The sequence below is a fragment of the Saimiri boliviensis genome, chromosome 18 (genome assembly GCF_048565385.1).
Source record: "Saimiri boliviensis isolate mSaiBol1 chromosome 18, mSaiBol1.pri, whole genome shotgun sequence".
Taxonomy (NCBI): Eukaryota; Metazoa; Chordata; class Mammalia; order Primates; family Cebidae; genus Saimiri; species Saimiri boliviensis.
Genome location: NC_133466.1, coordinates 2563612 through 2586055, shown reverse-complemented (window position 1 = coordinate 2586055; position 22444 = coordinate 2563612). Strand labels below are relative to the sequence as shown.

Below are 22444 nucleotides of genomic sequence, written 5' to 3'. Positions count from 1 at the left end.
TGTCAGTACACACTCAGCGTACAGTACACACAGTGTCAATACACACTCAGCGTACAGCACCCACAGCATCAGTACACACTCAGCATACAGTACACAGGCACAGCATCAGTACACACACACAGCGTACAGCACCCACAGCATCAGTACACACTCCGCGTACAGCACCCACAGTGTCAGTACACACTCAGCGTACAGTACACACAGTGTCAATACACACTCAGTGTACAGCACCCACAGCATCAGTACACACTCAGCATACAGTACACAGGCACAGCATCAGTACACACACACAGCGTACAGCACCCACAGCGTCAGTACACACACAGCGTACAGCACCCACAGCATCAGTACACACACACAGCATACAGCACCCACAGCGTCAGTACACACTCAGCGTACAGCACCCACAGCGTCCGTACACACTCAGCGTACAGCACCCACAGCGTCCGTACACACTCAGCGTACAGCACCCACAGCGTCAGTACCCACAGCACACAGTACACACGCACAGCATCAGTACCTATGGGGAACACCGGCGACTCAGTGCCCTGGCCAGCAGAGGAGGACGGGGAAAAGGGAGACAGAGACTTGGAGAAGCAGCTCTGGTGTCACCTCCCAGGACGGGGCTGGGCCTGGCACGTTCTCCCCAGGGTGAGGCCGGGCCCCAGTTGGAACTGCTTTCCCTGGGCAGTGACCTTGCTGCGCTGGGTCACCCACCCTCCCGTCTCCCCCCATAGTCGCCGCTGTCTATGACGTAACCCTGAACTTCAGAGGAAACAAGAACCCGTCTCTGCTGGGGATCCTCTACGGGAAGAAGTACGAGGCGGACATGTGTGTGAGGTGAGGCCAGAGCCTGCGCTCCCGCGCCACCCCATCCCTTCCGGAGCTGGTGCTGGGCAGAGGCCAGGAGGGCGGCTGGGTCTAGGCTCCATGTCCTGTGGCCCCGTGGGATGAAACTCACTTGCAGGGCCCACCTGGAGCCCTGCCCCCATGAACAGCACACAGGAAAGGCCCCGTGGGACTTGCGCAGGCCTCGGGCAGGCAGGCCACGGAGAGGCCACGGGGACGTGGGGGCTGCATGGGGGACTCACCATGGCCCACGGAGTGTCTCCTTTCCTTGGGGAAATTGTTGAGCTGGCACTGGGGCCACCTCCATCTCTCTTTCGGCCTCCTTGGGAAGCCCCTGCAGTTCCCTCTGTCAGACGGACTGGACTTTCCTGGTCTGGACTCAAACCCCACCAGGCTCCTGAAGTCTCCTGGGGCCCACAGTCATACGACCTGGGGGGTGACACCCAGGCAGGTCTCTTGGTGGGGAGGACGGGGCCCCTGCGGTGGGGCCTGAAGCGGTGCTGGGAGTGGCTTTCTGCTGGCCCTGGCGATGGCAGCCCCGGCATGCGGGGGACTGCAGTGTTGAAGGAGACAGTGGTGAAGGCTTTCCTTGTTTCTTGTTTCGGAGACAGACCTTGCTCTGTCGCCCAGGCTGGAGTGCAATGGCTCAATCTCGGCTCACTGCAACCTCCGCTCCTGTGTTCAAGCGATTCTCCTGCCTCGGCCCCCTGAGTAGCTGGGCAGGCACCTGCCGCCATGCCTGGCTAATTTTGTATTTTCTTAGTAGAGACAGGGTTTGTCCATGTTGGCCAGGTTGGATTCCTTCTCTTGACCTCAAGTGATCCACCCTCCTTGGCCTCCCAAAGTGCTGGAATTATAGGCGTGAGCCACTGTGTTGGGCTAAAGAGCCTGTTTTAAACCCCGTCTTGAGAGTTGAAGCTTCAGTGCTCCGGAGCCCTGGTCACTGTCCCAGTGAAATAAAAAGGGAGTGGCATGTCCAACCTCTGGGAGGCACCTCTCGGGCTTGCTCTGCGGGGCACCGCCAGCTTTCCTGGGGGCAGCTTGTCTCTGTCTGCACAGGGTTAGGGGTGTGGGTGCCGCCAAAGAGCCATTGCTGCCCTTGGACTCCCCAGGCTCACGCAGAGGAGAAAACGCATCCAGAAATCCTGTTGACTTAAAACACAGGCTGTGGTTGTGACCCTGATCCCAGCGCAAGGCGTCGTTTCAGGCAGGCTGTTGAGGTTCTGCTCTGAGGTGCCTGAAGCACCTGTGCGCCCTTGGGCAGCCCCCATTGAGCTCGTCAGTCTCTGGTTTCATTCGGTGTGTGCAGAAAGGCAGGGTCCTCCGTGGTGTGTGTGAGGTTGCACAGAGCTGTCACTGCGTGCGTCTCCATATTTGCAATCTGACCACCAACTGGGTGTGTCCTGGTCAGCCTGGCCTGCCTGCTGCGGCCACAGGCCTCTAGTCTCGGGAGGCTGGGCACGTCGAAGTTTTCACGTGTGTGTGAAAACCCAACAGCACCCAGTTCTTCAGGCCACACCGTAGGTAGGAGGTTTCCAGGAATCGTTTGTGAACATAAACGTGAGCTAGGTCACACTCCCTTCCGGTTCAAGGACTGGCCGATGACAGCTGGAGCCCCTCTTCTCCTGAGCCGGGTGAGCGGGGCCGCCAGCCGCCGGTCCTCTCCCCTGTGTATCTAAGGCCCTGGGAGGGAGCTCTGAGCCCCTGTGGGCCGTGGAGGCTGCGGCGACTGACCGGGGCCCAGGATGGTGGCATGGCTGGGGCAGGACAGGAGGTGGGTGATAGCAGCCGGTGGCCCTGGGCCGGATCCTGGCCACAGCGGGCCTCAGTCACCCTCACGAGAGGACCCCGGGAGGCGCGTCTTGCTCCCGTCCTTTGGTGCTTAGTGGTGGGCCGAGGCCGGAAGGTCAGAGAAGCCGCCCCAGGTCTGTGCTGGCTGTGGGGGAGCCGGGCGCCCACCAAGCTGCATGGCCCCTCGGCCTCGGGGGCCACGCAGCTCCCACGGAGAGCAGACTCCCCGCCCCTCCTCATCTGCCGCCCTTCCTGCTGCTGCCTTTGTTTTCCCCAATCGCGTTTTAATAAATACTCGCTCTGAACTTCTAAGGCTCCGGCTGTGCCGGTCACTCTCCGCTGGGCTGTCTGGGGCACAGCACTGTCTCCTGGCCATGCCATTGTAGCGCCAGGCTCGGCTGGGCATGGGGCTGGCCCTCCTCCAACGCCCGGGCCCGTGGGTGCGGGACGGCTGCAGGGCTCTCCTGGCCCCAGCGCTGGCCGCTGGCCAAGGGCCTTTGAGGGACTTGAGTCAACGCCAAGAGGCACATGCTCAGGGTGACACCCTGGCGTGCAGAAAAGATCCAATTTTTATTTATATTTTCATCTTGTCATTTTAAATTCTTATCTTTATATATTTCATAATGTATGTAACAGACATACAGTAAAACCTGTATGTGGGGTATGTGTGAGTGTGTGTGTGTGTTCAGGTGGGGTGTGCTGGGTGTCTATTATGTATGTGGTATATGTGATGTATGTATGGTGTGTTATGTGTGCATGTGGTATATATATATGCATTATGTTTGTGTATAAATTACGTGTGTGGTATGTGCAGTGTAGTGTGTAAATATATACATGTGTGTATTATGTGTGGTATGTGTGTAAAAATGTGTGTATAAAATATATGTGTGGGGCACTGTGTATGATATAATGTGTGTATAAATTACATATGTGTGTGTGATGTGATGTGTGTGGTGTGCATCAAATGTGGTGTATGGGGTACAGTGTGTGTGTGCAAATTATGTGTGTGTGTGTTGTACTGTGTGGTGTGTGTATAAATTATAAATGTGCATGTGTGTGTGAAACTATGTGGATGTGTGTGTGGTCTGGTGTGGATATGGTGTGTGTATATAAATTACATGGGTGTGGTGTGTGTGTAGTGTGGTGTGGCATGTGTGTATAAATGGATGTGTGTGGTGTGTATAAATGTGCCTGTGTGTGATGTGTGTATATGAATCGTGGGGGTGGTGTGTGGCATGGTGTGTATAAATTGTATGTGCTGTGTGTGTGTGTGGTGTGGTGTGCATGACCTGTGTGTGTCGGGGCCACAGTCAGCCAGCGTGGGCCTCTGGGCAGGCCCTCCCCTCACTGGAGACAGAGGCAGCGTCTGTGCCTGGGTCCTTCCTGAAACGGCGCCTGCGCCGAATCCTCCACGCGCCAGCGTCAAGCTGTTTTATTTACCGGGACGTGGTGGTGTCTTCACTGCCACTGCTCACCAGCGTGCAGCGGAGCCTTGTGAAGGCTGCATGTGTGCTGATGTGTGGTGTGTGCTGTTGTGTACTAGCGTTTGCCGATGTGTGGTGTATGCTCACATGTGGTGTGTGTGCCATGTGCTGACACGTTGCATATGCTGGCGTGTACATGGGTGTGTGGCATGTGCTGGCATGTGTGTGCTGGTGTGTGGTGTGTGTGTGTGGTGTGTGCTGGTGTCTTGTGTGCTGGTGTGTGGTGTATGCTGCTGTGTGCTTGTCTGTGGTGTGTGCTGGTGTCTGGTGTGTGGTGTGTGCTGCTGTGTGCTTGTGTGTGGTGTGTGCTTCTGTGGTGTGTGCTGGTGTGGTGTGTGCTGGTGTCTGGTGTGTGCTGGTGTGTGGTGTGTGCTGGCGTGTGGCATGTGCTTGTGTGTGGCATGTGCCGGTGTGTGGTGTGTGCTTGTGTGTGGTGTGTGCTGGCCTGTGGCATGTGCGTGTGTGTGGCATGTGCTGGTGTGTGGCGTGTGGTGGTGTGAGGCATGTGCTGGTGTGTGGCGTGTGCTGGTGTGTGGTGTGTGCTGGTGTGTTTTGTGTGCTTATGTGGTACGTGCTGGTGTGAGGTGCGTGCTGGTGTGAGCTGCGTGCTGGTGTGTGGTGTGTGCTGGTGTGTTTTGTGTGCTTATGTGGTACGTGCTGGTGTGAGGTGCGTGCTGGTGTGAGGTGCGTGCTGGTGTGTGGTGCGTGCTGGTGTGTGGTGTGTGCTGGTGTGTTTTGTGTGCTTATGTGGTACGTGCTGGTGTGAGGTGCGTGCTGGTGTGAGGTGCGTGCTGGTGTGAGCTGCGTGCTGGTGTGTGGTGTGTGCTGGTGTGTTTTGTGTGCTTATGTGGTACGTGCTGGTGTGAGGTGCGTGCTGGTGTGTGGTGCGTGCTGGTGTGAGGTGCGTGCTGGTGTGAGCTGCGTGCTGGTGTGTGGTGTGCCGGTGTGAAGTGTGTGCCGGCGTGAGGTGTGTACCGGTGTGGGGTGTGTGCTGGCCTGTGGCGTGTGCTTGTGTTGTAACAGGTCTCAGCTCTCCCTTGCGATGGGGTGAAGAGCCGCAGGTGGAAACCCCGCACCCCACGGCTTCGGGGCCTCAGTGTAGACGGGAGTGTGCGGCGCGTGGCCCTGCGGCTCCGGGAGGGTCTGTCCCGCGCTGAGCGCGCCGGCGCCCCCTGCTGGGCGCTGCGAGGCACTGCGCTTGCCCGCGGAAGGCAGGTTGTCATGTTGGTGGTTTTTTTTTTTTTTTTTTTGGCTTACAACACAGCGATTTGCTTCTTCCTATAAAGGTCCGTGATGAGCCCAGACAGTGCGCCGGGCAGGCCACTGTCCCACGTGGTGGCGTAGGGCCGCCCTTCCCTAGAAGGTGAATCTCCCATAGCTGCGGCAGGGAACAGGCGGCACCCAGCGCCAGCCGTTACGGGCTCCCTCGCGGAAGCCGCTCGTGGGAGGAAAGGATGTGTGGTTTTCTTTTCTTTGAAGAGAAGACCACATTTTATTTTTGTTCATGTTAATCTGCAATAAAATTTTATAGACAATGAATTTAATTTTACTCAGGTTGACTATAAGGCAAGATTTTCTGACTTTTGTATAACTTTCTTGATTTTTTTTTTTTGAAAGAAAGAGTTCATGTTCTAAGAAAACTCGACTATTCAGACACATGAGCCAAATTTTACATCAGCTTTTTTTTTTTTTTTTTTTTTTTTTTTTAAGACAGAGGCAGGGTCTCACTATGTTGCCCCAGCTGGAGTACAGTGGGTGTTCACCGGCACGATCCCACTACTGATGAGCACGGGAGTTTTGACCTGCTCCGTTTCCGACCTGGGCCAGTTTACCCCTCCTTAGGCAACCTGGTGGTCCCCTGCTCCCGGGAGGTCACCAAATTGATGCTGAACTTAGTGCAGACACCCGATTGGTATAGCGCACTACAGCCCAGAACTCCTGGGCTCAAGGGATCCTCCAGCCTCAGCCTCCCGAGTAGCTGGGACTACAGGCACGTGCCACCGCGCCCGGCTACCTCAGCTTTTTAAAAATTTTATTGCTTAATTTATATAAACACTAAATAGCCTGTTTTGAATCATAGTCAACTTTTTTGGATGTGTGTTTTTCTCAACTGCCCAGAGGGAAGGGAGAACCGGGCACTGGTGAAAACAGGTCATGCCTACCTGACGTCTCTCCGCAAAGCTCAGTGACGGGCGGCGTGGATGTGGCAGCCCCTGAACCCTGGCCCCGTACACACAGTATTGCTGCTTCCTTAGAATCACCACTGTAATCCCAGCTGGCAGACTTGGCATTCTTATTCAATTTTAAAAGACTTTAATATATCATATGTGAATGGCTTGCACCATCTACTTATTCAAATTGCAACTGACTGTCAAAATAAGAGCTGTAACATGTTACTTATTTAAAGTTTTCCAATTAGATTTGTCAGGTAATTACCCTGCTTACCTTACTAAGTAGACCTGTCAACTTGTGGGGCCGCTACCCACTTGGTAGATTAGGTATGTAAATAACTTCGTGTCCAAACTGAAATCAGCTACTTTTTGAGATTAAAATGTCTATATTTTTAATACTTTTCATATTTCCAGCAAGTGGATTTCATTTGTGAAATAATCCTCTTTGCTTAATGAAAGACACCCTCAGCCATGGCTCTCTCCAAAGAATGAACATGTCAGACCGGGCGCGGTGGCTCACGCCTGTTATCCCAGCACTTTGGGAGGCCGGGGTGGGTGGATCACGAGGTCAAGAGATCGAGACCATCCTGGCTCACATGGTGAAACCCTGTGTCTACTAAAAATACAAAAATTAGCTGGGCATGGTGGTGCGTGCCTGTAGTCTCAGCTACTGTGGAGGCTGAGGCGGGAGAATCGTTTGAACCTGGGAGGCGGAGCTTGCAGTGAGCTGAGATTGCACCCCTGCACTCCAGCCTAGAGACCACAAGAAAAGAACATGTTAAAGAAAGATCAGAACTCTCAGAAGCTCACTAATGACCACCCTTCTTATGGGGTCGGAGGTGCAGCCTGCCCACTTATTTGCAGGCATGCTGGGTTCATGCTGCCGCCATCCCTGCACAGAAGGGCACCTCGTGGCCCCTCGCCACCATGCCAGGCTGACAGTGCTCTCGGTCGAATGCCTTAGGAGAAGTCCATTTTCTGTTTGTGTTTAGGAATTGAGAGTGAGGCGTCCTAGAAAGGGCGGGCCCACAGGTCACCTGAGTATACCGTGTTTCCCCGCGCCCTCCCGAGTGTGAGGTCATGTGATGATTCACCCGCCTTGACTCTTCTTCATAACACAGGAGATTTCCTCTGGAAGAGATCCCGCTGGACGAAAAGGAGGCAGCTCAGTGGCTTCATAAACTGTACCAGGAGAAGGTAATCAGGCCCCACTCCCCCTCAGGGTCCTGGTCTCCCACAGAGGCTGTGGAAGGGGCGCTGGCAAGCAGGCAGGCGACGCGTGGGTCCTCTGTGGGAGACAGGAGTGCCATGCAGGTCCCAAATGTTCCTGATCCTTTTTTTGCTGCTTCTTCTTTCCGTTTTTGTTTGTTTTTCTGAGACAGGGTGTTGCTTTGTCGCCCAGGCTGGAGTGCAGTGGTGCAATCCTGGCTCACTGCTGCCTCTACCTCCTGGGCTCAAGAGATCCTCCTGCCTCAGCCTCCTAGGTAGCTGGGACTATAGGCATGAGCCACCATGTTCAGCTAAAGATTCGAAACAGAAAAAATTCTTGTTGTAGAAATAAGGTCGCCAGGCTGGTATTTTTTTTTTCTTCTGGAGACAGAGTCTCCCGCTATCACCCAGGCTGGAGTACAGTGGTACGACCTCAACTCGCTACAACCTCCACCTCCCAGGTTCAAGAGAGTCTCCTGCCTCAGCCTCCACAGCAGCTGGGATTACAGGCGCACACCACCACACCTGGCTAATTTTTATATTTTTAGTAGAGACGGGGTTTCGCCATGTTGGCCAGGATGCTCTCTATCTCTTGACCTCATGATCCACCCACCTCAGCCTCCCAAAGTGCTGGGATTATAGGCGTGAGCCACCGCTCCGGGGCCCTTGTTCTTAATGTTTGAGAAATTGACAAGCTACAGACAAGTATGAGGGGTAACGTGATACCTATATAACTATGGCTGGTAACATTTGGTCACATGTGTTTCATTTCCTTATGTAAAAGAAATGAGAGGTACGTAACAGATGCAGATAGTCACTAGGCTACTTATGTAACAGAAACAAAGCAGAGGATGTTGCGGGGGGACCTTGAGGACCGCACTCCGGCCTTCCATTTCCATTCCCCGTGGCTTGCTCCTCCCCACACCTGCTTTCCCTTTATTTTGTGCACACAAATGCATGGGGCATTAGATTTCTACTGTCAGCATTGCGGGAGGGTAGAGAACCAGGAAGTCCTCCCAGGATGTAAAAAGTATCATTGTAAATGCATTGATGGGCTCTCAAGAAAATCAGGGAAATCTGGGACTAAAAAGGGAGGCGGGGCTGGAACCGAGGCGATGGGCCTGGGAGCCAGCTCGGCCGTGCTGGGCTGCTGGCATCTGCCTGCCCCCTCCCCTGAAGTCGTGAGCTTTAATGCCTATGTTGAAACAGACGATAAGGATTTCCCCTCCTTCAAGGCAGCAAGTTAGAACCGGAAACCCTACGTGACGCTGGGACCCTCTAAGAATCTGACCCTCAGAAAGGTTAAACTGGAAAATAAAACTACCTCCCAGCATGGAGAATTGACCTTGAGACTTGCCTTTTTCCTCCTGAGCTCAAAAAAGTCTGCCCTGGTAATTCATAATGACAGGCCTGCCCTGCCACAGGCTCGAGGTTTGAATCTCTGTTATACAAACAACATAGTTCAAGAAGCACGCAGCCAAAATGTGTGTGCCTGGAGACATTCCAGAGGCAGGGAGCTGGGTGCCCAGGGTGGCAGGGCCACAATGACACCGGCCTCCACAAGGACACAGTGCGTGGCTGGCAGGCAGCACCCCAACTCCGGTTTCCAGCAGGAAGCCGAGAACCACGAAGAGATCAGCTAGTAAAAATGAAATCTCTAGAAGCCAGCGAGCTCAGTGTTGACAATCTGCAACCAGCTTTCAAAGAGAGGGTCGACGGTGCCCTCACTCCCAGGCATCCTAGAGCCCCGCAGGCTGCCCACCCATGGGTGCTGGCTGCAGAGCATTCCGCTCCATCAGGCGAGGTGATTTCCTGCCAGCCCGCGCCCTTGACCTTCCCACCAGGGCAGAACCTTCTGCAGGTGGCCCTAGCCAGGCTCCTCCTTCAAGCTCCTCAGCCTCCTTCACCAGGCCAGGAAACCCAGGTGTGCCAGGTTAAGGACGTTTCCGTGGCCGTGCAGCTGAGAGCATACGATGCAGGGATTTGCGTCCAGGCCTCGGGACTCACGCAGGCCACCCCTGCCGCCCCTGGCTCGTGGGAGGTGTGGGATGTGGCAGCCGCCTGGGCTGTGCTGGGCGGGCAGAGAGCGGTATTCACAATGCTGCTTTCTTGACTGATTGTTTTCCTGGGAGACGTCCTCAGTCAAAGGGTTGATATGCTTGTGAGCTTTTGGTGCATGCTCTGAAACGTTCTCCACAGAGGTAAAGCCAGCTTTCCTCCCACCTGCAGCTTCCATGATTTGTCCTCTTAGTTGATGTTGCACTTTTTTAAAGCCGACTCGTTCTCGTTGCCAGCAGTTTTCTCGTGCACTGAAATGACAGCTTGTAAAGAAGCCTCGCACTTCTTTCCGCCTGTTGCCTCTTCCAGGACGCGCTCCAGGAGATGTATAATCAGAAGGGCGTGTTTCCCGGGGAGCAGTTTAAGCCTGCCCGGAGGCCCTGGACCCTCCTCAACTTCCTCTCCTGGGCCACCATTCTTCTGTCCCCCCTCTTCAGTTTTGTCTTGGGCGTCTTTGCCAGCGGATCACCCCTCCTGATCCTGACGTTCTTGGGGTTTGTGGGAGCAGGTAATGGACACGGTCGCTAACGCCTCACACTCTGAGGGGCCTCCAGTGCCGGCCACAGGGCCCGGGACCCGGCGGCTCTTCACGGTGGCCCTGGGAGGCAGGGGAGCCAGGATCCCCCTGCAGCCTATGGGCCTCGGAGCCTGGACTCTTGCGCTGGGCTGAGGGTCGTCTCCTCCGAGAGCCGAATGGCCACCACCCCCCGTGCCATCCCCACCCACTGCAACCCGCTGGCTGGCGCCCGGGAGGATGCCGATGAGAGGGTCCCCAGTTCCCGTGTCTGCTTTTGGGCTCTTAGTCAGGCTGGGATGGCCATTTAGGAGGTTTAACCAGAACGTCAACATTCAGCTCCCCCGCTGACCCCATTGGTTTCCCCGCTGTGTGCCCACCCCAAGCACAATGCCAGCCCCACCACCACTCCTCAGCTAGCCTGCGGCTGAGCTAACACTGGCCTGTCCTTGTGGTGAACTCGGGCGCCCGCCCGTGAGCCCCTCCCCAGGCCCAGCAGTCAGGTTGGCTCCTCCCTGGCTCCTGCGGCCCCTGCCAGGGGCCTTGGGGGGAGGGGCCTGAGAGGCAGTGACTGCCACCAGCCTCTCGCGTTGGACCACATGGTGACCTGAGGCCACCCACGGAGGACGGGATGTGACCTGGTTACGTATGAGTGTCCTGCTCGTCCACCTCGGGCATCTATTAGGTTGGCGAGGCCTAGCTGTTAGAACAGCCTGAAGCCCTTCTGCTCCCACCAGCCAAAGACCCAGAGGGGCAGGCAGCGCGAGGTCCACGTGGCCACCTGCCTCTGACCCGTCAGAAGACGTGGCCCGCAGCCCTGCCTGAGGAGTCTGTGGCCTGTAGGGCTGTCTTCCCGCAGACCACACCTACTCACTTCGAACAGAGGCTCCTGGGTGTGGGGCAGAGGGGAGGGTCTGGGGCAGAGGAAGGGAGCCCCCCATAACACGTTTTACAGCAGAAAGGCAAAGCCATCCGTCTCACCGCTTCTCTCTCTCTCCTGTCTTGAAAGCTTCCTTTGGAGTTCGCAGACTGATAGGAGTGACTGAGATAGAGAAAGGCTCCAGCTACGGAAACCAAGAGTTTAAGAAAAAGGAGTAATTAATGGCTGTGATTGAACACACGTGACCTGATGGCGGTATCCAATTAATTCAATTAAAAACAGCAGCACGAAGAGTGGAGGAAAAAGACAATTAGAAACTATTTTTCTTATTAACTGGTGACTAATATTAACAAACCTTGAGCCAATAGTAAAGAATCCAGAAGGCCTGCCAGATGAAGAGTTCAGCCTCCCGCGGCTCGGGGTCCCAGCCTCTCCCAGCGTGCCGTGGGAGGTGGCTCCCAGGCGGAGGGGCCTTCCGCGGACGCCGTCTCTCCAGAACTCCGCTTCCAAGAGGGAGCCTTTGGCTGCTTTCTCTCCTTAAACTTAGATCAAATTTTTTGTTTTTTAATCAGTTATTTTGGGAACTTAACCTGGCCCTTCACCTCTTCTGCACCACCCCAGAAGCTGTCTCATAATGAATTTCTGCTGTCCTTTTGGGAGTGGACGGCCGGGTCCTGTCCCCTGGGGGCTCGTGTGGCTGCCCCGCTTGGCTCCGCACCCTGAGAGCCGTGGGAGAGCACCCGTAGTGATAAGCACATCGGCCTGAACATCAGGTGGATTCCTCGAAGCCGGAGCCCTCACCGCGCCCTGTCGGGGGCTGGCTGAGGCGAACCCCCACTCTCCTTTCTAGAGTACTGTCTGCCCTCGCTCCTGTTTGACCCTGTGTGTAAATACCTACATCTGTTTTTAAAGTGGATGGACCCCCGAGAACTCAGTGAAATGCAGAGTTCTCCCCAACCAGAAGCTCCTCCGTCCCTCTCACGGCTGTCAAACCCTGGTCCCTCCACACTGGGTGCTGGGGAGGGAGGCCCCTCGGGGCTACCGTGCGGCCCCCACCCCACAGATCAGGAGCCAAGGAGGGAGGGCAGAGCAGCCTGTGGGACTCTGGATGCTTTGGAAGCAGTGAGGGCCCTGTCAGCCCTCTGTGTTTTAAAGGTAGTTGGAGACTGTTAACACTGAGCTCATTTGCTTCTAGAGATTCTATTTTTACTGGTTGATCTCTTGATGGTTTTCAACTTCCTGCTGGAAACTAGAGGTGGGGCATCCCCCATCCCCAGCCTCGCACTGTGTCCTTGGGAAGGGCCTGCCCACTGCCCCACCCAGGCAGGTGTCACGGGCCCGGCCACCCTTGAGCGCCCAGCTCCTGGCCTCCGGGATGTCTCTGGGTGTCCAGGCAGAGCAGAGGGCAGCACTCGGCTGGTCATGCTGGCTCCCTCCGCCTCTCAGCAAGCCCCTGGCCCACGCCCGGTGAGGGCTGCTTCTCCCTCCAGTGTGTCCAGTGCCCGGTGTGGCTGGGCAGAGCCCCTGGGGCGGGGCAGTGGGAGGAAAGCTCACCTGGATTGTGGAACCGTCAGCCCACCTGCATTTGGCTTTCAGCTTGCTTGTTCTGAATCAAACTCCCCTTATCTTTTTAGCAAGGGAAAAAAACAAACACGGGTGTTATCACTGATACGTTGTAATCAGTGTTCTGAATAGAGGTAGGTTGAGTTTTCTAGGGAGAAAAAAGCAGAGAAAAGAGGCATGAAGAAAAGTAAACCAAGAACATGATTGGGCATCAGCCTGAAGTGTCCTTGGGAGACTCGAGGCGACGGCAGCGTTCTGCATGACAGAGGCACCGCCAGGCCGGGTCTCTGGGGCCGCGCTCTCGGGGCGTGTGCACAGAACACCTCCCGTGCATACCTGCTCAGAGCGCAGCTCCTCACGGGGGCGAAGGGGCAGACAAGGAAACCAGACCAGACGCGCTGGCAGACGCTGTCGCTTCAGAAATGTGCCTCCCTCCCTCTGAAATCTCATCCCTCCCGCCCACCCGCTCGGACAGCCGTGCCGTGAGTGGGATGTGCACGCCCCGGGCGAGCCCCCCAGAGACCCCTGCACCTTCCTCACCGCACGCTGCCCGTCTGTCTCTATGTGTGTCTAGACCCACGTCACTCACTGACTCCCTCACACCTAAGAAATCTTAAAGGAAAAAAGCTAAAGGGTCCGACAGTGCACAAGCGTGACCTGGAAAAGGCAAATGTAGATCTTTTATGATTTAATTCATAGTTATTTCCCATAAGTGTTCCCTCCCTTTGAAATTAATATATAATGTACAAATTCTGCACTGAGTCGTGACGGAGCTGGGAAGCTCCTAGCGTAGAGTGGAGATGGAGGCCCGGGTACAGGGTTCAAACCTCACCTGATTCCTTCAGATCTCACAGCTTAGCTTGTGCTTCTGAACACCAAGCCTTTAAGAGCAATAAAAACTACACCATGAATGTTTGGGTTTTTTTTTTTTTTTTTTGGGAGGAGGGTGGATTTTGCTTTTCATCCACTTCAGAAGGAAAAGGGGAGCAGAGCTCCTTTATGTTTCTAAATTAGATTCATAAATCCCAGAAGACTCTTTTTTTCTTTTTCCTTTACACCTGCTTCTGAGCGTCATCCGTTGTGACCATTATGTCCAAATTCGGGCTGAGCGCTCGAGCTGAAGCAGCTGTGTAACCACAGTCTGTGCTGGCCGTGTTCGGGTGCTCCGGGTGGCGCACGTTCTGGGCTGATGCCCTCCACCCCAGGTCCCGGAGCCAGGCTGAGGACAGGAAGGGTGCTGCTGGCCTGTAGCTCCTATTGCCCACCCAGAGCCAGGCACCCCACCAGAGGCCCCCAGCCAAGAGGGTCCAGGCCCCACCATGGGCGTCTGGCAGGCCAAGCTCCCAGCCTGGGCCATGGTCTCCTGGGGACGCCACTGGCCTCACTCAGCTCAGGCCCGGGTGCCCGGTGTCACGGGGTCTTCTGCCCATCTTCCTGAGGGCACCATCGCTGTTGCCATCCTCATCCCCCGCGTGAGACTGGTCGTCCAGTACTCGGTGACAGTGTGCCAGGTGCACACTCTATTCGAGGTGCTTTCAGGCCCCCGTCCTCAGGAAGCGCAGAGTCTGATGGAAAAGATTAGCGCGGAACAAATAAATCACTAATAGCACAGCAGTGTAAGCAGCACTTGCTTGTTTAAAAGAAGCAGCAGCTGCTATCAAGGATGAATGTTGAGTCCCTGCCTAGTCCATGCCCCGACTCCCATTCCACGCACCGTGGCAGGAGAACCTGTCCTCACACTGTTCACTGAGGATGGCCGAGCGTTGATGTTGACATGGAGAAGCAGGGGTCGGACCCAGCTTTGTGTTTCACTCACGTGCACTTCGGTAGCTGTCCAGGCCACCCACACCTGCTGTGGCTGCCAATCGGGGTCAGGTTTGGGGTGAAGAATAAGTACCTCTCTGCATGCTTTGTCTCTTCCTGAGACACTTATACAACAAGCCAAGTATAACCTCTCCAGCCCTGCAGATTTTCATCTGACTTGTTAGCCCCTCGCATAAGCTCCCGCAGCAGGCCTCTGGCCTGCGGCTCACTGCATGCAGCCCCTGGTGTGCCACACTAATGCCCCAGGGCACGATGTGCTTCTAACCCTTCCGCACTGCACCAGGCTCAGGGTTCCAATGGCCAGCTTGAAACGCCTGCCCGCCTTCTTTCTGGAAACAGCACGTCCCCAGCCATGTGCCTGCCCCTTTCTCTACTGAGCTAGTCCCCAAACCAAAGGCAAGCCCCCTTGGCCCGTGGCGATGGGGCCGGTGGGGCCGACCACACCGCTGACCCCTCCCCGGCTCTGCCCCCTTCCCCTGCCATGGGGCTGACCTGGGGCATGCAGACCTCTGGCCCGTATTCCTGCATATTGGGGCCAGGTTGCAAAAACAGTTTTTGGGTAAAAGATGTCACACTGATCTGCTTGAGTGGGGTGGACACATGAATTAAGTTTTTCATGAACACTCACTGCTTGTTAATTCAGGGATAACGGTGACATTCTTAGAAACTGCTCGGGAAATAGAATGACAAAAACACTTTTAGGGAGCCCAGGAGGTCACCAGACGCCTTGGTGTCAGGTGGCCCAGGCAACAGCAGCGTCTGCTTTTCAAAGATCATGGAGTTGTCTGAAAGTTTTAAGCTTTGTAGTGACAAGTTCAGCTGGAGTTTCTTTTCCATTTCTTAACTTTTTGTTGCACAAGTATTTGGACAGAGGTCGAACTGTGAATGAGATGATGAAATGCACTAAATTGTATTAAATTAAACTGGAGTTACTTGATACAATGAAGAAACGCTTCTGATCTACTTGCATTTATTGTCTCAGAATTGTACGTTGTGACAATCAAATGTTACTTGCCTAAATGACAGCAAATTCAACTGGCTTCTTAATCACAAAGCTTGCCAGCAAGTACTGTAACTGTCAATGAAAATCTCTCTGGAAAACCCACACAAACCATTGACCTGAGTGCACGTGACAGCCATTGGGTTCTTTTTCTATGATTGAAAATCTGCCATAGCTGACTGTTGGCCAGTTTCAAAGGGACCCGTTGTATACAGGGTGCAAATGTATTCTATGGATGCTTCCTTTTGTACACTTCATTTTTACAAGTTTTGCTACTCACAAGCTTTCTGTAGTGGAGGATAGAGGTATTTTTGGTCTTTAGAAGCTTGTCGGGGGTGAGGGCTGCTAACTTAGACTTGAAAAGCCTGTGTCCCGAAGGCCTGGCTGCGTTTGCCTTGCTATTCAAGGACCTTTGTACACAAGCAGGTGCGCCTGTCCAAGCACGCGTAGCTCCCGTGTGGTGGTGTTTTCTAGGTGACATGCTGCAGGCATCTGTTTATTGAAATTGCTGCTGTGAAAGAGAGGGATAAAGTATCCACAATATAAGACAAAGCGATTCCGACTCCGTGCCTTCTTCTGTTTCTTTGTTTCCAGTCTGCATAGATGTCTCCAAGGGGAAGCCAGGGCCACCAGCCACTCCTGTCCTGTGGGCCACCTGCTGCCCAGCCCACTCCCACAGGCTGTTTCCTCCGAGCCCTTCCTGCCATCCGATGGCACTTTTCAGGTCCCTCCGTTCCCTACGAGTTGTTTCTGGAAGGGGAAATTGAAAAGGAGAGAGGTCATCTGGCAAAAACACGGGAAAAAATCAGCCAGTCCATAAAATGTGAGAAATGATCCGATGATGTCCAAAAAAAGGGTTTTAAAAGCCATCAAGGACAAAAGGTTTTCCAAAGCAGGCTTGCATACATCCAAAACAACCTGAAAAAATTCATCTGTGGAGAAAACCAAGAAACCCCTTTTTCTTCTTTATTAAAAAACCAAAAACTCTTGTTGGAATCAAAAGAGATTCCAGGTTCTCGCTCTCTTTTTTTTTTTTTTTTGAGGCGGGGTCTCACTATGTTGCCCAGGCTGGAGTGCAGTGGCTGTTTACAGGCGCGATTCCACTACTGACCAGCACAGGAGTTTTGACCTGCTCCATTTCCAACCTAGGCCAGTTCACCCCTCCTCAGGCAACCTGGTGGTCCCCCACTCCCAGGAGGTCACCATATTGATGCCAAACTTAGTGTGGACACCTGATCAGCATAGCGCACTACAGCCCAGAACTCCTGGGCTCAAGCGATCCTCCCACCTCAGCCTCCCGGGTAGCCGGGACTGCAGGCACGTGCCACTGCGCCCAGGGAGATTCCAGGTTCTCGCTTTGTGTCTTGTAAGAATGTGCTCAGCTGAAGAGTCTGGGTGCCCGCATGCTCCTGGGAATGGCCCTGGTGACGTCAGTGGCATGCTATCCACTCTGGGGCTGCCTCCCTCCCTCCCCAATGGCTTCAGTGAGGGTGACAGGTCCGTGCTGGTGCTTAGCCCAGATCCTGAGCATCTGGGAAGGCCTGGCTCAGAGTCCTGCATCCAGATGCCATTCATTTTTAAAATACATCCTGAATTCAGAGCAAGAGGAATTTTGTCTGATGTTCTGTTTTCTTGAGAGATGAAGATGAAGTTTTCTCTGGTGCCACGTGGCTGGCTTGGGGATGTTGTGCGTGGGTCAGGCCTTGCCTTCTGACAGGAAGGACTGACTTGCCTGAACCCCGCTTCACCTGTTTTAATGCAAGTGCTCACGGGCATTGTGGCAGCCATGCAGACCCCTTCTGGCCTCATCACCCCGCACGTCACAGGCACCTGGCTCACCCAGGAGAGGGGCCAGGGCCAACCATGAGGCCCGTGCCTGCCCTTATGGCCCAGAACCCACGTCCGCTTCACCCAGAAGCTCAGTCTGCAGGAGTCAGCCCCTGCCACCTGACATTCTGGGACATGTGAGTGTGTTCACATGTGCACGCATATACATGTCCACACAGGCACACACCACGTGTGCAGGGACAGTTTTCACCATAGGCATGCTCACATGTGCACACGTCCCAGCACACACGCATGCACCTGAAGACTAAGGGGAAGCCTGGGCGGTCCTACAGGGGCAGCCCCGTTAGGAAGTGGGTTTGGGAAAACATCTTTTCAAGTCTCTTCTGAGCATGATGCCTGAGAACCCGAATGGTTTGGGTGGCTCACACAGAGGCAAGCTTTGCGGAGCGAAAAGCCCCACTTGAAGACAATGTCCCTAGGGCTAAGGAACTTGATGAGGAAACCAAACCGTCCTGTGAATTCTGAGCAAGCTGGTGATGTGGCCTGAGCTTTGCTTTGCTGCTGGACATGAGCTCTTCTGCGGTGCGTGGCCTGCAGCAGGGCTGGGCAGGAACAGCCCCAATGCGGATACTCTGGGCATGAACCTCAGTCATCCCGTGTGGCCGGGGGGGTCTCTGAGGGTGCGTGCACACACATGCATACACACGGGCACACATACACAAACAAGCACACACGTGCACACAGATGCATACACTGGCACATGCACACTGCACACGTGCACACACATGCACACACATGTACACCAGCAGGTGCTTGTCCTGCGCTGAGCCCCTAGGGGAGGGACAGGACCAGTCCCAGGTGCAGGCACTGGAGGATGAGGCCACAGAGGGCTCCGAGTGCCTTCGGCAGCTGCCCTGCAGTCCTAGCCTCTCACGCTTGCCAGGTGGAGTGGCTCCGAAGCCTTAGGCCCCACGCACGGAAAATGCCAGCAAAGCCATGCCATCCAAACGCCCATCACAGGCATGAGCTCACTTCACAGCTGCCAGCGCAGCCTCTGCTTGAACCCAGCCAGGTCCCAGCATGCCTCTACCGTCTGATCGGCCCATCCCATCCATCATGGATGGGGAGCAGAAGTTTGTTTCTGTGAGACATCATGTTATGGAGGAGGCTTGGATTTGGGGGTCTGGAGGCCTCTAGACGAAAACCCCAAACTCCCTCCTTAGGACTTGCGTGGTCCAGGTTCTTAGCCTCCGTGCGCTTCCATGTTCTAGTCTGTTAAGATGGGCCTGGTTATCGGGGCCATCAGTGTCCACCCTGAGCTTAGGCCGTGACAGGTGCTGAGCAAGTGGCTGCTGTCCCTGCAGACCCGGGGGCATCTGTAGCCTGGGTCTGCCCTGGGCCCTGCCTATGCCAGCCTGGAGGGGAGGGGCTGTGGCAGCAGCCTTTGCTTCCCCTCCCCTTGGAAACTTTCATGAGCGGCAGTGGCTCCTCCTCCCCATTCTTCATCTTTTTCTGTCACTTTTTAAGCCCTTTTCATCTGGGAGCTGTGGTTCACACCTGTAATCCCAGCACCTTGGGAGGCCGAGGCAGGAGGATCCCTTGAGCCTAGGAGTTCAAGACCAGTCTGGGCAACATAGCAAGACTCCATCTCTTAAAAAAAAAAAAAAAAAAGCTTTAATTGGCCAGGTGCGATGGCTCCTGTAATCCCAGCACTTTGGAAGGCCGAGGTTGGAGTAGCACTTAAGCTCAAGAGTTCGAGACCAGCTTGGGCAACATGGTGAGACCCTGTCTCTACTAATAAATAAATAAAATAATATACATATTATATATATATATATATATATATATATATATATATATATAAAACTTTTTTTTTTTTTTTGAGATGGAGTTTCGCTCTTGTTACCCAGGCTGGAGTGCAGTGGCGCGATCTCGGCTCACCGCCACCTCCGCCTCCTGGGTTCAGGCAATTCTCCTGCCTCAGCCTCCTGAGTAGCTGGGATTACAGGCACGTGCCACCACGCCCAGCTGATTTTTTGTATTTTTAGTAGAGACGGGGTTTCACCATGTTGACCAGGATGGTCTCGATCTCTTGACCTCGTGATCCACCCGCCTCGGCCTCCCAAAGTGCTGGGATTACAGGCTCGAGCCACCGCGCCCGGCCATATATTACATATTATATGTATGTATGTATGAATATGTCTGGATACAGTGGCTCACAACTGTAATCCAAGCATTCTGGGAGCAGAGGTGGGCAAATCACCTGAGGTCAGGAGTTCGAGACCAACCTGGCCAACATGGTGAAACCCTGTCTCTACTAAAAATACAAAAATTATCCAGGTGTGGTTGTGGGAGCCTGTAATCTCAGCTACTCAGGAGGCTGAGGCAGGAGAATCCCTTGAACCTGGGAGGTGGAAATTGCAGTGAGCCATTCATGCTGCTGCACTCTAGCATGGGCCTCAGAATGATATACCACCTCAAAAATAAATGAATAAAAAGTTTATATATTTAGTAGCTGAGCATAATGGTGCACGCCTGTGGTCCTGGCTACTTGGGAGACTGAGCGGGGAGGATTACTTGAGCCTAGGGGGGCAGGGTTTACAGTGAGCCAAGATCGTGCCACTGCACTTCAGCCTGGGTGACAGAGCAAGATCCTGCCTCAAAAACAAACAAAAAGCCAGGTATGGTGGTGTGCACCTGTAGTCCCATCTGCTTGAGAGGCTGAGGCAGGAGGATCACTTGAGCCCAGGAGGTTGAGGCTGCAGTGAGCCGCGATTGTGACACTGAACTCCAGCCTCAGCAACACAGTGCAATTCTGTCTCAAAAAACAGATAAGCAAACAAAAAAAACCCTTTTGCTGGACTGGGCCGACCTTACAGGTGCGCTGCAGTTCACCCCTTAGCATCTCTGATGTGCGTGTCCCCGTGTCCCTCCGCACGGCTGTGATAGTGCTGCTCTTGTGTGATGTTGGTAGCACAGGGCATGGTGACTGGAAGCACCCCTCTCCCTCAGGGCACACGAGGAGGGTGGGCTCCTGACTGGCCTCAGCAGGACTGTGCCCACCCAAGCAACACCCCAAAGCCAGGGCTGGGGCTGCAGCTCCTCAGACCAGTGGGAGATCGTCAGACCCACAGGAGCAGGACGTGCCTCAGGGAAATGGGGTGGGATCCACGTTGCAGGAAGAGCTGGATGAGCAAAGCTGGGTAAGCCCGAGGTGTTCAGACTGGTGGGAGAGGTGGGAGGCGGGGAACACAGCAGCTGCAGAGCCCTCCGGGGGGAGTCCGCGCATGGCGTGAGGGACAGCCACTCCCTGGGAGCTGGGTCTCATGCGTGGGGCACAGAAAGGCCTCCAGCTGCCTTCTAGAAGGATTGCCATGCAAGGCAGTGTGCCTAAGCAGATGAGCTGCTCTGTGCCAGGGGAGCAAGCCCAGGGCTGTGCCAGCTCCTGCTCCCTGCCAACGCAGCAGGCAATAGATTCTGTGCCCAGGATGCTGGGGGTGCCCACAGGCCTTGGCCAGGCTTGGCTTGTAGAGTGCAGAGCGAGAGCTGGTGGAGCTCCCCAGGGGCTTGGAGCCAGGGGGTGTGCACAGCAGCAAGGGGGTGTCCTTGTGAGGAAGGAGACCCTTAACCTCCCCCTTGACTTCTACACTTCATTTCAATAGACGTGAAGGCTGGCAGACCATGCACCGCCTTGAACCACCCTCCTGTAGATGGCAGGCATGGTGTGGAGGAATCTTTCCGAAGGCATCATCTTTACTTCCGTGTGATCAAACCCCACCTAAGTCATATACTGCACGCTACTCCATGGCCTTTCCTGGAGTAATTTCTAGGGTTGTAAGCCCAAGACCCTTTCACAGGTAATTTCTAGAGTTGTAAGCACTTAAAGGGGTAGGGATTTTCTTTGCTAGGGGAGCTCGGCTATCTGGGGCATTCAGACCCGCCACAGCTCCCGGCTGAATAAATCAGCCCTTCCTTCCTAGTTCAGTGTGAAAGGTTTTGTCTGTGGGCTGTCCTGCAACGCCTGGAGACAAGCACATACTAAATGACCTGAACCCGGTGTTGGAGGTGGGGCAGGGGGAGTCGGCTCTGGCCAGGCTTGTCCAGCCTGTCTGCAAAACCCCTGCAAGATCTAAGGACACACATAGCTGCCTGAGCGTGGAGTTTGGCTCCCATGTGACATTTATGGAAGGACTCGGAGCCTGACCTATGCCGGAAGCAGAGGACCTAGAGGGACCCACAGCACGCCCGCCCTGAGCGCCTGCGGAGCTGGTGGGCCTTGCTGCAGTGTGCCTGGGAAGGGGCTGCGTGCCTGTCCCCATGGCTTCCCTGCAGACTCTCTGCGGTCCTCAGTCACTCATTGGGACCAGAAGGGATTCTGGAGCATAACTTCCCCTCAAGCGGTTGTTTGTTTGTTTGTTTTTTGGAGACAGAGCCTTACTCTGTCGCCCAGGTTGGAGTGCAATGGTTAGATCTCAGCTCACTGCAACCTCCACCTCTTGGGTTCAAGCGATTCTCCTGCCTCCGCCTCCCGAGTAGCTGGGATTACAGGTGTGTACCACCATGCCTGGCTAATTTTTGTATTTTTAGTAGAGACAGGGTGTCACCATGTTGGCCAGGCTGGTCTCGAACTCTTGACGCCTCCCAAAGTGCTAGGATGACAGGTGTGAGCCAGAGTTTTTAAATGCATTACTTCCGCCCCCAAAATTCCAACACAGCTGTAATCACGTGGTCAGTTCCACCTGCCCAGGACTTTGTAAGAAACCTGACCCCCCAGGCCAGCCAGCCCAAAGCCGTTGGATGGACCCTGTCTCCATAGAAAACAGGCAGGTGGCGGCCACCTCTAGCAGCTTCATGGCAGGGCCTGTGCAGTCTCGGGACACAGGCTTGGATGGCGAAGACAGCAGGGCAGCTGTGACCGGTCTAGGCCAAGTCTCCTGCACAAACCCTTTTCTGCTGCTTCCAACCAGAGAATAAGGGTGGAGACGGCCTGCAGCCCCTCCTTTGGCGGTGAAGGACCTGGCGAGTGTAAGAGTAGCTGAGAGAATGGAAAAAAGACCCAAAGTCAGGCAAGCAAGTTTTATTAACCTGCCGGGCTGCCCCGTAACAATTAGAGGAGGCAGCCCCAAGCCTCCAAAACCCGGGGTTTATATGGGGTGAGGGGGTGTAAGGGAGTTTCAGGACTGAGCTAACCTATCCGCTGGTGACAGGCACAGGGATAGTTTGTCACCTTGTAACAGACCTATGATACATCATCCTGTGACTTCTGTGGCGGCAGTTTAAAAAAAAGAGAGAGAAACCAGGATTTTTTTACAG

General features: G+C 54.6%; 1 protein-coding gene across 6 annotated transcripts in view; it reads left to right on the top strand.

Annotated features, from left to right (window-relative positions):
- AGPAT3 (1-acylglycerol-3-phosphate O-acyltransferase 3) overlaps window positions 1-15908 on the top strand; it is a 109805-nt gene extending 93897 nt beyond the window's left edge. For all 6 annotated transcript variants that reach the window (XM_039480492.2, XM_074389148.1, XM_074389147.1 and 3 more), the window contains 4 exons: window positions 738-840; window positions 7417-7492; window positions 9872-10070; window positions 11086-15908. In XM_039480492.2, the coding sequence (XP_039336426.1) occupies window positions 738-840; window positions 7417-7492; window positions 9872-10070; window positions 11086-11174 (467 nt within the window). In that variant the 3' untranslated portion in view covers window positions 11175-15908. The remainder of the gene's footprint in view (window positions 1-737; window positions 841-7416; window positions 7493-9871; window positions 10071-11085) is intronic.
- Window positions 15909-22444: the final 6536 nt, after the last annotated feature.